The following is a 15,607-nucleotide window of genomic DNA, read 5'->3' as shown; positions in this document are numbered from 1 at the left end:
CTGCTTATACATCAAAACCATTTACAATAAATATTTTACAATTCACTTAGCTTTGAATAACTAATTCCTTCGAATAAATTATTTTATTTTAATATCTCATTTGACGGTAAACTGCGGCCTCCAGCTCTGCAGACGGGGGGGTTTATGGTGAAGTTGAGCTTTTCCGTCAGAAGGGGGCGCTGGAGCCCACGCGAGCCCTTTGTTGCTCCTCAGAGACCGAACAAGAAGAGGAATAAGCTCCGTTTGTAGCGGCAATGAAAGGACAGCGTGTTACTAACCTGAGTCAAACATAAGTTACGTGAACATCAGCGATAATAACTATCAAAGTACAAGACGAGGTTCAGTCCATCTACAGCAGAAATTGGACTAGGACTGCTTCGGGAAGATGTCCTTGTTTTGTGCCAGTAAGTGAAGTTAAATTCATTCATATTACGGGTAGGTTAGCTTCCGCGCTAATGCTACTAGCTAATTTAGCTAACTTTAGCGGCCATGCAGTGCCGCCTTCCTCTCATTCATAGTTCTAGTTTCCTTGTGTAGTTGTATTTTTTGTTTTTGCTATCAAGTAGATATTAATTTATACATGTGTTTTACTCAGTTTCCAACGAGGTGCCGGAGCACCCGTGCGTCTCTCCGGTGTCCAGCCAGGTGTTTGAGCGCCGGCTGATCGAGAAGTACATCGCAGAGAATGGGACAGACCCGATGAACGGACAGCCTCTGTCTGAGGAACAACTGGTAGATATCAAAGGTGAGAGAGTGTCTCATCTCATCGACATGCATCAGTCTGTTTGGAAACCTAACACGTTTTTAAAAGGAAGAGTCAGTCCTGCAAGAAATATCTACAAAGATGAGTGGTTATTTTATTTATTACACCTATTGAAAGCTTCACCATGGTGATGTTTTTTATTTATTGATGGGAAGGCATCCATTTTAATCATCTAGTATTATGTATCCTGATAGAAGCTATCATAAATGAGCCAGTGTTTGGACAGCTGTGCTTTAAATTGCACCTATGTTCATGACTATCATAGTTATCTTACATTTACATATACCGTCATAGAAACTTCAACACTTGGTTTAATTGCTTGCGTGATCTAAAACACTTAAATCTCCAGACAAGATAAAAAGCAACTTATTCTCCACACCTGATCGGAGAGCACGGCTATATGATGCAGATGTTGCTTCAAACATGAATTAGTTATCAGAAATGAATGACCTCTTATTATTGTGATTACAGTATTACCAATAATCTAACATATCACCTTAAGTGATGTATAACAGGACTTGTAACGGGCACTTTGTAGGCACTGCCTGTTGAGTCCTCACAAGAAAATGCTTTCATTTAAACAAGTGTAACTTCTCTGGTTTTTTTTTGTTCAGTGTCCCATCCTATCAGACCCAAGGCTCCGTCAGCAACAAGCATTCCTGCCATTCTCAAGTCACTTCAAGATGAGTGGGTAAGTCCTGTTTTAACGCCGAAACCCAGTGCTTCACTTTAATACACAACAAACTGTCCGGTGCGTGTTACCCAGTGTTTGTAATATACTATTTAAGTTTAAACCCTGTTGACAGTAAAACTTACCTGCAGCATATTTAGAATGACAGTTCATTAAGTTGATCACAGTGCAGTAGATAACCTGCCATCGCTCTGTTACCTTCATATACAGTACACACACAATGAATGGCTGTCGCTCAGGTTGATTTAATGAGGACAGCCAATGATTGGAAATGAGCTCATAATAGTTTATTATTGTTCTTGTGAGTTATGTTTACAATAATGAGAAGAGTTCCATCATCCTGTTTTCATCTTCTTTTTCTGCTTTAGGATGCTGTTATGCTTCACAGCTTCACTTTGCGGCAGCAGCTGCAGACGACTCGCCAGGAGCTGTCACACGCCCCTCTACCCAACACGACGCCGCCTGCAGAGTCATCGCTCGACTGACAAAGGAGGTCACTGCGCGAGAGAAGGTAGCTTTGCAGCAGCTCTTGTTTCCTACATCGCAGCATTGCATTGTGTGAGGTCATGTTTTTAATACCATCCCTTCTTGTCATTTAAAGCCCTTGCCACACTGAACCTCAAGCTGGATTGGTTGCTCCTCAGGCAGTCCCTGCCTCTCAGCCAGCTGCAGCAGTGAGTGGTTGACTTAACTTTGGTCAATTAGATCCTGGACAAAAATGCTCTTCATGAACTTTTTCCAATCCATCATCAAACCTTTCTGTATCACAGGGTGCTGGTGGAGAGCCTATGGAGATTAGTGAACAGGTGGGAATGAACCCTGAGATTATCCAGAAAGGTACGTTTTTTTTTCTTCCCCCCATTCGCATCATTAAATGGCTGTCAGCGTTCTGTTCCTTCTCAACATTAAACATTGTTATATAAAATGTCATTTTCCTGTATGCAGCTCAAGACAAAGCTGCCATCCTCACAACAGAAAGAAAGAAGGTATGTGATTGTAACTCGCTTCATTACAAACATTTCGACTAAAATATTTCAATGCTCTCTCTTTAAATGTTGCACCCTGCAGTCTACTGTCATATTTCCTAAACGTTTACTGTGTTCCTCCAGAGAGGAAAACGGTCCCAGAGGAGCTGGTTAGAGCTGAAGATCTCAGCAAATACCGCCAAGTGGCTTCACATGCTGTGAGTAGAGAATCTCTTTCTGATGTTCAAACTCTTTTTTTTTTTTTTTGTTATTCAAATCACACAGTTAGAAGAGAGGAGAGCTTCTTGTGTCATGATTGTCAACGTGGTCTCTTTGTTGCTTTCAGGGTCTTCATAGTGCCAGTGTTCCTGGTATTCTGGTCTGGACCTGTGTCCCTCAGACACCAGCAAAGTTCTTACAGGTATATTATTTTTATTCGATGCTTAGGTCAATTTTCAGTTTCCTAAAGGTTCGTGAGTTGGTTTAAGATTAGTTATGAACTCTTTTATTATCCTCAGGTGGAGCTGACAAGAATGTGGTGGTGTTTGACAAGAACGAGGAGCAGATTGTTGCTACCCTTAAGGGTCACACCAAGAAAGTCACCTCTGTCATTTACCATCCATCCCAGGTAACTTTCGCTTTTCGTTGTGTCCGATGTCAACGCGTCAAACATATCTGCAGTGCATGACCGTTTCTGCTCTCCAGAGAGAGCAGAGCATTCACAGGATATGCTGTGACTGACCTGTTTTTGGTTTCCCCTTGCTCCCTCTCTAGTCCGTGGTCTTCTCTGCATCACCAGACAACACCATCCGTGTGTGGTCCGTCACCGGGGGCAACTGTGTGCAGGTGGTCCGTGCCCATGAGGGAGGCGTCACAGGACTCTCCCTTCATGCTACTGGCGACTACCTGCTCAGCTCCTCTGAGGATCAGGTGTGTGAGCAGCATGATAAATCCCAACAAACTCTTGCCAAGTACAAGTGATCTTATCCCTATTTGCAGATTAATCATTAACTTTTTCCAAATGTTCACTTCTCTGCAGTACTGGGCCTTTTCTGATATCCAGACTGGTAGAGTCCTGACTAAAGTACTGACGAAAGTGCTGGCTGTGGTGAGTTACTTAATGTTGATGTGCTGTTTGCAGTCTGAAGAATCCTCTTTTCCTGGTAATAATAACTCCGCCCCCCCCCCACACAGCTCTCACTCTGCGCTCAGTTCCATCCCGATGGTCTCATTTCGGCACTGGTACGGCCGATTCCCAAATCAAGATCTGGGATCTGAAGGAGCGCACCAACGTAGCCACTTCCCGGGTCACTCGGGTCCGGTCACCTCCATTGCATTCTCTGAGAATGGTTACTACCTGGCCACAGGTGAGAGATACTTTTTTTTTTAGTGCTATTCTTTTAAACGTGTGTGACTGAGATCATCACTTCTTTCTGAAGTCTATTTACTTAATCAAATCATTTTACTACAACTGTTTTGACAAGTTTCTCTCATGTTATCTTATCTGTACCACTTATAATTTCTTGAAATTCACATTTACCTTCAGAGGCAGGGTAGGTAATTTTCTCCCAGATACAATTTTTAAGATTTGGGTTTTTCATTGTCTTTAGGTCCTGACTTTATATAATAATTTATGTGCTTTAATAAAAGAAATGGCACTCGTTGCACTATAAAACCAATCAAGCTCTCTAACCCATGCATGCATCAGCCCACACTCAAAACATGAGCTGAAATCTGCTTCTGGACCAATGGCGTTAGTGCCTTTTAAGTTAGGGGCGGGACTTTTGGGGAGCACAGAGGGGGTGAATACGGAGAACAGAGAGGATGATACTTTCAAAACATGCTAGTTTTTGAAAATGACCTACCCTGCCTTTAAGCTCTTGTTTTTACACTAGAGGGAACTAAACTGAATATATACAATATGTTCATTTAATATTTTAAAATCCATCTCCATGTTTGTGCTCCAGGTGCCCAAGATAGCTCTGTGAAACTGTGGGATCTAAGGAAACTGAAAAACTTCAAGACCATCACTCTGGACAACAACTACGAGGTAAAACAAAGGGCCACTTCTCCCTGTGAAAGGAGTAGTGCAGACATTTATGGAAATAATGTTGCTGTTGGTACTGTAATAAACAGATTCTGAAACTGGAGCATGCACACAATTTCCTTTTCATAGCAGAGAGACTGTTTGATGCCTTTGTACAGTTACATAAGCAGGTCTTGATGTCTTACTTACTTACTACTTACTTATCTTACTTTGAAGATTAAACAAACAAGATCTATCTGTTGATGAATAAATAAATATAGAACCAGACTCCTTTCCCTAATACTTCCTGTTCACATGCTGAGGTAAGAAAGCCACGCTCTGGGTAAGCTTGAATGCATAAGACATGAAGTGGTATTTAGCATTACATCAGGAAGGCAGCTTATAAACATGTTTCACATCACGTAGTATGTGACTTAAAGCAGGAGTCTGATTAATCTTTCTACAGCAGAATTTTGCTTTAAAAAAACATTTACTTGATTTGATTAAAATTGTCTTTAAATAAGAGCACTGACAATATTGGGAACATTTGCAGATTTTTTCACTTTTATGTTTGTTATTCTGTTTCAGGTGAAGTCCCTTGTATTTGACCAGAGCGGTACTTATCTGGCTGTAGGAGGCTCTGATATCCGTGTCTACATCTGCAAGCAGTGGTCTGAGGTCCTTAATTTCACAGGTACACAGAGGGGAAAGGCCTCTTAAATCTCTCTAGTTTGTTAATCCAGTTTGTATATTGTGTGGTGTTGACTTTCATCTTTAACCATGCCTTTTTCTTTTCGATTTTAGACCATACTGGGGTGGTGACTGGAGTGGCCTTTGGAGATAATGCTCAGTTCCTGTCCTCTGCAGGAATGGACCGAAGTCTCAAATTTTATAGTTTGTAGAAATTGGGTAAATTTAGAGTGGATGGCAGAAGATAACGGAGAGTGTGATTGAATGAGACCGATCTATGTTTGAACAGTTGCTCTCTTGGACATTGACCTGTGATTTTTATAGAAAAAATAAGTTGAAAAAAATTCCTGATTACTTTTCTTCATTGGTGCGTTTGTCCTTGTGTCCAGGTAAAAGATCCCATAAATGATCTGCTATATAAAACCATGGCAGCATGATTAGACTTCAATGTTTGTTGGCAGTTTGTCTAATATGTACATGATGTGAAATGAGATACAAAAGCCAATTTAATTGTACTGTCTGACTTGCCACCAGTATGACTTTACTGTAGTATTTTCTTTCTTTGTGGTGAGGAAGGGTTCTCAAGTTGAACAACTCCAAAGTGTAGAAGTTGTAAACTGTTTGAAACGCCTGCTGTGACCACAATCTGTATGCTTCTAAATGTAGATCAGCTTCATTACAGTATCTTTAGGTTAAGGTGAACAAAACGTGTTGTAGTGAACAGTACAGCTTAGAAAAGAGATTTGAGATTCATGTTCCTCTGCGCAAGATGTATCCTCCAATGAGCTCCTCGCTATTTTGTTCTTTTCATTAGTTCTGTTTTAAGTTTTTTTTTTTTTTTTTTTCTTCCCCATTTGTATATTTTACTTTTCTTGCCATTTTACCCTTGCAACTCTAACATTTTACAATAAAATATCTTTTGTATTTCCATTGTTTGGTCCCTGAGTTTTCTGAGTCTGAAAGTTTTAGATTGAAGCTGCAGTGCAAACTGAATATGCAGCTGCTGAAGAGAAGTTTGTTCTGAATCTTATGTCAAGAACGATACAGTTGTGGATATTTTGAACTAATACAAATAATTTACATAAACAGAAACTGACGAGTTAATGAAAAGAAGTGTTAACCTTTTCTTTTTGTAGAAAAAAATGTTTTGAGACAGTTTAACATAGTTTTTGATGCATTTTGATGAAGTTTTCTTTAAATCATAGACTATTTTATGATCTGCTCCTGACAATCAAAGGTTAAAATAATAGATTTTATAATCATTATAGGCTAAAGTCTCTGCTGTTCATGTGTGCAGTGTGGTCCAACATGTTTACACTGTGTACAGACAGGAGGACCAGACATGATCACTGTTCTCGTTAGAGTTAAATGAAAGTCATGCCTTTCATAAATTCATTATGTTGTCGCCTAGCAACTTCTGTTCAGCGAATAAACCTACTACACATGATATGTATTACGTTTCCATGGAAGAAGATACAGAATCGGTTTTTATTGCCAAGTACATTTACATATACAATGAATGCGTGTGTATTCTATAACATTCAGCTGATGTTAAGCGTTTTATAAAAGCAGCTTGTTTTATGTTTTCTCCGCCATTTAGCTCTTTGATACTCTGGACCTCTCGTGGCCAAATGAGAGACGTACGTCAACCGTCACGTGAGGGTCCAACAACGTGACTCAAACGGGAAGTGCGAGCCGAGCAGTTGAACTTCTCATAAACACGTCTGGTTTTATCCCGGTTAACAGTAACCGGGCTGACCGTCGATACGGCTGCAGAACCCAGGAGAGCTCATTTTGGAGTCCGGTGGAATCAGGGAGGCAGACGGTTGAGAAATGTGAGTGTTTCGAGTCATTGTGATGTCTACTACTCTGCCCGCTGTGGACGGACCTCTATTGTCCTGACACTTCATTTACCTTGTTGTCATACTTTAGTACAAGTCGAGATAATCCTTGTCCACAATTTAACCTAAACTACTGTTTGTTTGCCAATATGGAGCCCTGTTTCCTCAGCATGAAGTGCGACTCAAAACGAAACTTAACCTCATTTCTGTTCATTTTGTTTTCAGAGCTCCTGACAGTCAGAAGATATAAAACACTAGTTTATGGAGTTGTTGCTTCAACTATAAATGAAATGTGAATTGTTGAACGATTTCTTAACTGCCTGTTTGAAAAAGTAAACTCATGACCCAGTTAGTTTTTGTGCATACCTACCTGTGGTGGTGCCAGTAAAACATTTCCTCCTCCACCGCATGAGAGAGATGTTAAGTTATTGTTGTTGTGTTGGAAAGGTGTTTATTCAAGTCTGGGTCATCTTGGGAGTTGTAGTTTTAGATTTCCCATACGATGAGTCTAAATATAACGCAGTGGTAATCAACACCACCACATACTGCAGCCTTCAAAATGTTCCCCAAATTAAATAAACCCCCTAAATAATATGACCTTGATAAAGGTAGAATGAACTGCAGAGCTGTTGTATCAAAGCAGTGAACAAACAGGAAAGTTGAAACTGGGATGATTGAATAGTTATACTTATTGCACTACTTTTCTAAATGTTTAAATTCTGCTCACAGCTGAACATCTGTGTCGTTGTGATACGGCAGAAACATGTCTTTGCAAGACTGGAAATCCCACCTGGTCATCCAGAACTTGATGCTTCCCCCTTTTTCAGTTTCTATTAATCAGCTTCTCTAAAGAGAGTTAGTTATTGCTATAACAGCCTGCTGTCTCTCTCCTCTTCCCACTGTAGCCACTATGGGCTCCATGTTTCGCAGTGAGGAGGTGTGCCTGGTGCAGCTCTTCCTTCAGTCCGGCTCGGCCTACAATTGTGTCAGCGAGTTGGGAGAATTGGGCCTGGTCGAGTTCAGAGATGTGAGGAATTGAAACGTTTTCTTCAGTGGTTGGTTCATGATCTTGTGGTGGAAAAAACTCTGATTGCAGTTTGAATTGTTCAGCTGATGTGTGGTGATAATGTTTTTTTTAATGTTTAACTATTTTTCTCATATTAATGCATATACAAAAAAAGAGACTGTTTTCATGTGTGTTGACATAAACAAAGGATAATGTGTCTGTGTCTGACAACATTTACGCCCCGAAATTGATTTGTTCAGACCTTACTGTGATTGTCTTTAATTTTGCACTGAACATGCCTCATAAGATCCTCTTCTTCTAAAATGTGTCAACATTTGTTTGGAGTGTCTCTGAGCCATAGCTACATTTTCCATCAAACACAATCATCAGATGATCATGAATAACTCAGCTGCTCTCTTCCTACTTCCTCTCTTGTCACATTGTAGTTAAATCCAAACGTGAACGCCTTTCAGAGGAAGTTTGTCGGCGAGGTCAGACGATGCGAGGAACTTGAGAAAACCTTCAGTAAGCAGTGACTCATTTCTCCCCACCTGCCTTTGCATTCAGTTCTCTATTATTCATTTTGATCCGATTTTCTTTTTGCCCTTTCTGATCTTCTTTTCTGCCTTCAGCTTTCCTGGAGCAGGAGATCAATCGCTCCCTGTCTCCACCATTGAAGGGCCCCCTCCCTCCTCCGTGCCCGACACCTTTGGCCCCTCAGCCGCGTGAGCTCATCACCATAGAAGAAGAGTGCGAGCGGCTGTCCAGAGAGCTTAAAGAGGTGAGAGCTTAAGACATCAACATGGATGTGGTTTTGAAATAAAGAACATTTGTTGTCTCGATAGTACCATACAAAAAGAAGTTATGTGTGTGTGTGTGTGTGTGACTACAGGTGTCAAGGAACAGAGACAGCCTGCGAGCTCAGATGACCCAGCTCTGTCAATACCGAGGAGTTCTGACCAAAACACACTCTTTAACAGCCTCACAGGTGATTACAAGATACATTTGTTTCAAGATTCAAGATTACTTTATTTAGGCCCAAAGAAAATTTGCCTTGGACGTACAGGCGGCTGCATAACACGACAGAATGGAAACATAGAGTAAAACAGTGCATAGCACACAATTCCTGAATAAATACTCTTTAACAATAGAGCTGTAGAGAGAAAATTCAATTAAAAACACATGATGTCCTACTTTGTCCTCCTCACTCAGGCACCACCACCGCCTGTACTGGAAAGCCACGGCCTGTTTGATAATCGCCAAGATGTCCACCTCAGGTAAATCTCACTTCACAACATTTCCACCTCTTGTTCCATATTTATCTACTCTTTATCTACTGGCTCTCAGTTTTGTGGCAGGAGTGGTCCATCCTTGGAAGGTGCCCTCGTTTGAACGGTTGTTATGGCGGGCGTGCCGTGGTTACATCATTGTGGATTTCAGAGAGATGGAGGATCGACTCGAGCATCCCGACACGGTAAGAGCTGGGAGACAGACCCGGATATTAATGTTAGATATTTACATTCATAGTCACTCAGGATTTGTCCGTTTCTTCTTTTGCAGGGGGACATGGTGCAGTGGACAGTTTTCCTCATTTCCTTTTGGGGAGATCAAATTGGACAGAAAGTAAAAAAGATTTGTGATTGGTGGGTAAACTGTTGCATCGGTTTCATCTTTATTCTAATCGTATGTTTCCGAACTGCAGCATTTTATTGAACTTGTTGAATATCCTTTTGTGTGTTTTTTTGCCACAGCTTCCGCACACAGACATTTATCTACCCTGAGAACCCTGCAGACAGAGAGAAAATTCTTCAGGGGCTTGACGGCAGAATTGAAGATATCAGATCAGTGAGTGTGGTCCATGTTGACGAAACCATCCCACAATCACACCTGAAAATTCTTATGAGCATAAAAATACATTTGAGAGGAAACGCATAGCCTGTGCCTTTTTATCTCACTTCCTTGTTCTTTAGGTCTTGTCACAGACTGAGTCCTTCCTGCAGCAGCTGCTGATGCGGGCAGTGGCTGTGCTGCCTCAGTGGAAGGTGCGAGTGCAGAAATGTAAAGCTGTTCAGATGGTGCTGAATCTCTGCAGCCCCTCAGTCACTGACAAATGCCTGATCGCTGAGGCCTGGTGTCCCATTGCCAAACTGCCTGAACTGCAAAGTGCTCTAAGAGAAGGAGGGGTAAGACAGAAACAGAGATGTAGATGTAAAATAACTCCAGGTAGTTTACCGCTTAATTTTCCCTCAACCTTCTCCATCCTCAGAGGAAGAGTGGCAGTGGGGTGGACTCTTTCTACAATCGTCTACCGACCTCCACCCCTCCACCAACCCTGTTCCCTCTGAACTCTTTCACAGCCGGTTTCCAAAACATAGTTGATGCTTATGGAGTGGCCAGCTACCGTGAAGTCAATCCAGGTACTTTGGCACTCCACTTAAAGAGTTTCTTCATTAAGTCCTGAAAGAAAAATGACACATCCAGGCTTTTCCTTTTTGTCTTTTCAAGTAACGTCGTTTCTCTCTCTCTCTTTTTTTTTTTTTTTTTTTTTTTTTGCAGCCGTGTACACCATAATTACGTTCCCTTTCCTGTTTGCGGTGATGTTCGGGGATGTGGGTCATGGTTTGCTGATGACTCTGGCTGCCCTCTGGATGGTCCTCGAGGAGAAGGACCCCAAACTGAAGAACAACACCAATGAGGTCATTGAAAGGGAATTTGCTCAGAGAGATTAAAACAATCTACATGTTCCAGTTGGCAGTTAATGTGTTTTGGGTTTTTTTCATTATGTAATCAGGCACTTGTAGGAACACTGTGGAGGATATGGTTTGGTGCCCTATGTTGGCTTAGATGTGTTGGTAACAAAAAGCTGGAAGGATGACTTTGATCTATTGAATAAAGAAACAAAATCGTTGTGTGTTAAGATCTGGAGGATGATGTTTGGAGGACGGTATCTGATTCTGCTGATGGGTCTTTTTTCGATCTACACTGGGGCCATATACAACGAGTGCTTCAGCAGGGGCCTCAGCACCTTCAGCTCAGCGTGGCACGTAGGCCCCATGTTTGAGAAGAACATATGGAAGTGAGCATATCTTTTTGAAAAGACTCTCAAATCACCTCACACACTTTCTTTTTTTTTTCTTGCCCATCTTACCTCTTCTGTTTTATTTCTTTGCCACATTTCTAGTGCAACAGTCTTGGCAGAGAACCAGTACCTGTCCATGGATCCTGTTGTGCCAGGTGTTTTTTCCAGCCCATATCCATTTGGCATTGACCCGGTATGGCCAGTCATATCATTAAAACTTCCCTCTCGTCTCCATTTCTTTCCATCCGTTGATCTTTTTTTTTGCAGTTATCTGAAGTGTTTTGTGTTTTTCTCGTCTCAGGTCTGGGGGATGGCCAACAACAAACTAACTTTCCTTAACTCGTATAAGATGAAGATGTCAGTCGTGGTTGGTGTCATTCACATGACTTTTGGAGTCTGCTTGTCATTCTTCAACTACTGGTAAGTCATCCTCTTTTTGGTGTTGTTGATCTCTTTCTTTACATGACAGTCTGACAATCTGCATGTTCTGGGTTTCCTCCAGGCACTTTGGCCAGTTAAGCAGTGTCTTCTTTGTGCTCATCCCTGAGCTCTTCTTTATGGTCTGTCTGTTTGGCTACCTGGTCTTCATGGTGGTCTTCAAATGGATTGCCTACACTCCTGCCCAGTCCAAAATTGCCCCCAGTATACTGATCCACTTCATAGACATGTTCCTCTTCACAGACAACCCTGAAAACCCCAAACTCTACACGGGACAGGTGAGTGACTCGCTCATCTTCCTTAAAAGGACATACACCATCTTTCTTTCTTTCTTTCTTTTTTATTTATTTTTTTATTGTTGGTAAATTCTCTTGTACTTTGTATGACATCCTTCTTATTCAGTCTGCCATAGTACTTTTATTGTTTCTTCCTTTTTATAACATTTTGAGAAACCACTATTTTATTTTGTTAGTATGGTCTGAACCTTTGAACAATGGCTCATGTAAAGTGAACATGTAGTCTGTTCTCTGGGGGGTTTATTTTCTTAAAATATGGCCCATGAATGAAATGCTCTTTGGCAGATATCTCTCAAACCTGAGATTTAAAAGCTTCCTAAAAAACCCCACAAACAACCCAAAAGAATATTCTTAAAATAATCAATGTTGAAGGTGAGCATTAATAAGGGAACTGCTTCCTGTGAGTAATATCAAACTTAAGATAGTTTCCTGTTTCTGCTAGCTAATACTCATATTGTCTTTATAAAGTATGAACTAAATCATCTAAAAATCTGAGACATATCTTGGTAAAACACTCTTGTATCTGTTGTGCGCTTTGAAAATGGGCATCAGAAGTTTAAGAGTTTGCTATTTGCAGTACTTGAAAATGACTGCTGTTTCGTTTAAGTCAGCATGTGTTGCCTAAAAAGATTACAGCTGATCCTGTTTCTCCTCCTCCTCCTCCTCCTCCTCCTCCTCCATGTGTAGATTGTGGTTCAGAAGGCCCTGGTATTGCTGGCTTTGTGTTCTGTCCCGGTTCTACTGTTTGGGAAACCCACATGTGAATACATCACATTCAAGAGAAGACGAAGACAGACGGTAAGTTTGTTTTTCACAGAACTCCTTTAACAATATATTTAATTTTTTTTTTTTTTTTTAAGTTGGACGTATTTCTTATGTCCCCCTTCCCTGCAACAACAGGAGGAAGACAGACGTCCACTCATGGCTGGCGATGTCTCCATAAACACTCGTCAGGGGGAGGTAGAGGGCGCGGCAGCTGAACAAGAGGTAGGAGAGAAACCGAAGTGCCTTAATTCAAACTAAAAAAAAAGACTAAAGAAAAATCATTTCCAGCTGTGGCTGATGTGTTTTCATTGTTTATTCTGTAGGAGTTCGATGCCGCAGATGTGTACATGCATCAGGCGATCCACACCATAGAGTACTGCCTGGGCTGCATCTCCAACACGGCCTCTTACCTCCGACTCTGGGCTCTTAGTTTGGCTCACGCACGTTAGTACATGCCAACACACCTAAACACTAAACGCACCGTGATGCTCACATGATACACTCGGATAAACTCGACTCAGTGTGTTCTGCTTTTTGCCAGTTATTCATACACACATGATAATTTTTTTTCCCTGCACTGATGGCTGTTTGACAGTTACTCATGTATGTCTCCACAGAACTGTCGGAGGTTTTGTGGGTGATGGTGATGCGTATTGCTCTGAAGTGGGAGGGCTACGTTGGATCCGTTGTCCTCTTTGTGGTTTTTGCCTTCTTTGCTATGTTGACTGTTTCCATTTTGCTGGTAATGGAGGGACTATCAGCTTTTCTGCATGCGCTCCGTCTACACTGGTAAGAATGGAAAGGAGGAAGAGACAACGTGGAAAAAAATATATATTTAAGAATTTTTAACTGCTTGACAATTTCACTTTTAAAGTTTTAATATAATGCATTGGGCAGCTTCTTCAAGTCTAAGGGGGGTTAGTTTGTCTGTTATGAGAATATGAGCTTTCAAGACGTCGGCATTGTATAGTTGTAGAAAAGATGCACATGCATATTTGCACAACTTCACACACTTTTTTAATTACTATTTCATTTATGGGATGACATTTTGTTAAAATGGTGTTTATCATGACAGCAGGACAGGGTGATTAATGGAAACTTAAAGATGTGGATGTTGACTTTGCCTTTCTCTGTTACAGGGTGGAGTTTCAGAACAAGTTCTACAGCGGATCGGGCTACAAGCTGAGCCCTTTCTGTTTCTCATCCCTCATCAATGCGTCTCCTCCCGTGTGATCGGCACAATGTTCACTTGGCCAATGGTTATGTTAACCCATGTATATAATCAACTGCACACATCAGATTGACTGTCTGTATTAACAGTTGTCCTCTATTGGGCTATGAAATGGTTTCATTCACTTGAACAAAGAGCATCATGATATTGATTTTTATTTTTGCATTGGTAGAATTAGAATATGTCCCCAAATAATGCATTACAATTGCATAGTATGAACTGAACAAATACACTTTTTGTGGCCCTTTACTAATTGATTGATTGATTTCACTTATTGAAATATACTACTTTTTAATCGCATTTTGTACCCCAAAAAATAGTTAATTTACTTTTTGCCTTATCAACCTATTTTGAAGGAGTCTATTATGAAAAGGGAAAGTACATCAATGAATGCATGTGTTGTGCAGTCTAAGGGAATGTAAGAACGTTGAACTTGGTGTACTGCGCTTTAACAAGCCAGTCCATGAGATTGTTTTTAATGATGGCAGGGAAAAATCTGACTGATCTTCATAAGCCAAAGAAACTTTTTCTTTCATTGTCTTGTCTTCCAAACACAACAGGTATTTTATTGGTGATTAAAAGTTTGTCATGTGCCTTACTTGAACTGAGCGCTTGGATACATCGGACAGATCAAACATCCATTGTCATCATGCCACTGAGAAATGTATCCATTTGAGTCTGACCGTTTGCACTGTAAAAATTGAACAAATCTCATCTTAAAATTAAATATGATTTCTCTTGTGTAATCTAATTTTGATTCATTTTACCTGTTTCAAGCTTTTTATTGTGTGAAGTGTTTGATTTACGATGGCACATGTATTATAATCATGAAGTCAAGCAACAGTACGACCAGTAAAACTACATAAAAAGCTCATTACAAGTGTAGCATTCAAACAGTAAATTCAGTTGAGCATAAAGACATATCAAAAATAAACTGCATCACAGCTGTTAAAGTAAAGACCACAGATGAGTTATGGGAACATCCTAGGGTATGCTATGCCTGAGCCCAGGATCCACAAAACCCTCATGCTGTTCCATAAGAAAGTGAGCAATGTAGCAGTCAAGCCCGCCAACACCACAGTGATGCTGATCACCCACTGGAGCTCCCTGTCTGATGCCTGCAGGATGGTGGATGAATAACATTACTAAGAACGTTATGCTGCTGATGTAAAATGATTAATACGATTTTATTGGTAAGAAGACACGGGGAAGAGTTTAAGATGAGCTGTAGTCAATTTTTTGAAAAAAGTAGTTTCACCACGGCAACTTCCACCTCCGTTGCATTATTATGCTGCAGAGTGGAAATGCGGTCAGATTGTCAAAACAACAACCAATGCCTTTATGAATTCTTCTAGCACCTCCCTTAAACCCTTGACTTGTCCATTGCTGATCAATGAAGTCTGATTTGCATACATAGACAACTATGGACCACAGAAACCTTCTAGTTCCTTGAAGAGCAAGGGCGTTTCTCTGACCTGTTGGGGCCCAAGTCTAGGAAAACATTTATTATGGGCCCCTCCAACCAGCATCCATAATTATTTTCCAGCTATGATTTAGCAGGCCATTGAGAGTGATTGCTTTTTAGCTGGGGCACCATTTGTGAGGTTTCCTACTGCCAATGCAAAATGTGCACATTTTTGAGGCTAGTGCTGTGGTTTGTCTGTTGTTGGAGGCCCCCAACTGGCCTGGGGCCCCAAGCAGTTGATTGCAAGCAGTGCCCCTGTTGAAGAGTCCCTGAACCTTTTAGTTCTCGGGACCTTTGGTCAAAACAGGGCTAAAGGGGGAATGAGCAACTTGTGGATCCAGTAGATGTCGC

General features: G+C 41.0%; 2 protein-coding genes across 2 annotated transcripts; both read left to right on the top strand.

The window, feature by feature from the left end:
* The first annotated feature begins 131 nt into the window (after positions 1-131).
* prpf19 (pre-mRNA processing factor 19) lies at positions 132-6,065 on the top strand. Its single transcript, XM_079351672.1, is given in 24 exon segments — positions 132-404; positions 596-745; positions 1,378-1,454; positions 1,823-1,894; positions 1,897-1,951; positions 1,954-1,965; positions 2,056-2,067; positions 2,070-2,128; positions 2,225-2,291; positions 2,400-2,443; positions 2,566-2,637; positions 2,766-2,796; positions 2,799-2,840; positions 2,938-3,047; positions 3,194-3,349; positions 3,459-3,501; positions 3,504-3,527; positions 3,614-3,621; positions 3,623-3,647; positions 3,650-3,715; positions 3,718-3,786; positions 4,387-4,469; positions 5,034-5,139; positions 5,250-6,065. Coding segments are annotated over 24 exon segments (1,500 nt in total). The 5' UTR covers positions 132-385; the 3' UTR covers positions 5,348-6,065.
* A 521-nt stretch (positions 6,066-6,586) lies between these two features.
* tcirg1b (T cell immune regulator 1, ATPase H+ transporting V0 subunit a3b) lies at positions 6,587-14,537 on the top strand. The gene is made up of 21 exons (XM_079351671.1): positions 6,587-6,970; positions 7,882-8,003; positions 8,429-8,507; positions 8,615-8,763; positions 8,875-8,970; positions 9,195-9,259; positions 9,330-9,456; positions 9,543-9,625; positions 9,734-9,827; positions 9,953-10,165; positions 10,249-10,399; positions 10,539-10,678; positions 10,901-11,058; positions 11,164-11,254; positions 11,363-11,481; positions 11,564-11,777; positions 12,483-12,593; positions 12,696-12,782; positions 12,884-13,004; positions 13,178-13,349; positions 13,700-14,537. The coding sequence occupies exons 2-21, from the start codon at positions 7,887-7,889 to the stop codon at positions 13,791-13,793; spliced, it is 2,481 nt and encodes an 826-aa protein (XP_079207797.1). The 5' UTR covers positions 6,587-6,970; positions 7,882-7,886; the 3' UTR covers positions 13,794-14,537.
* Positions 14,538-15,607: the final 1,070 nt, after the last annotated feature.

The sequence above is a fragment of the Symphodus melops genome (genome assembly GCF_947650265.1).
Source record: "Symphodus melops genome assembly, chromosome: 9".
NCBI classification, from domain to species: domain Eukaryota; kingdom Metazoa; phylum Chordata; class Actinopteri; order Labriformes; family Labridae; genus Symphodus; species Symphodus melops.
This window is presented reverse-complemented; position numbering and strand designations above follow the sequence as displayed.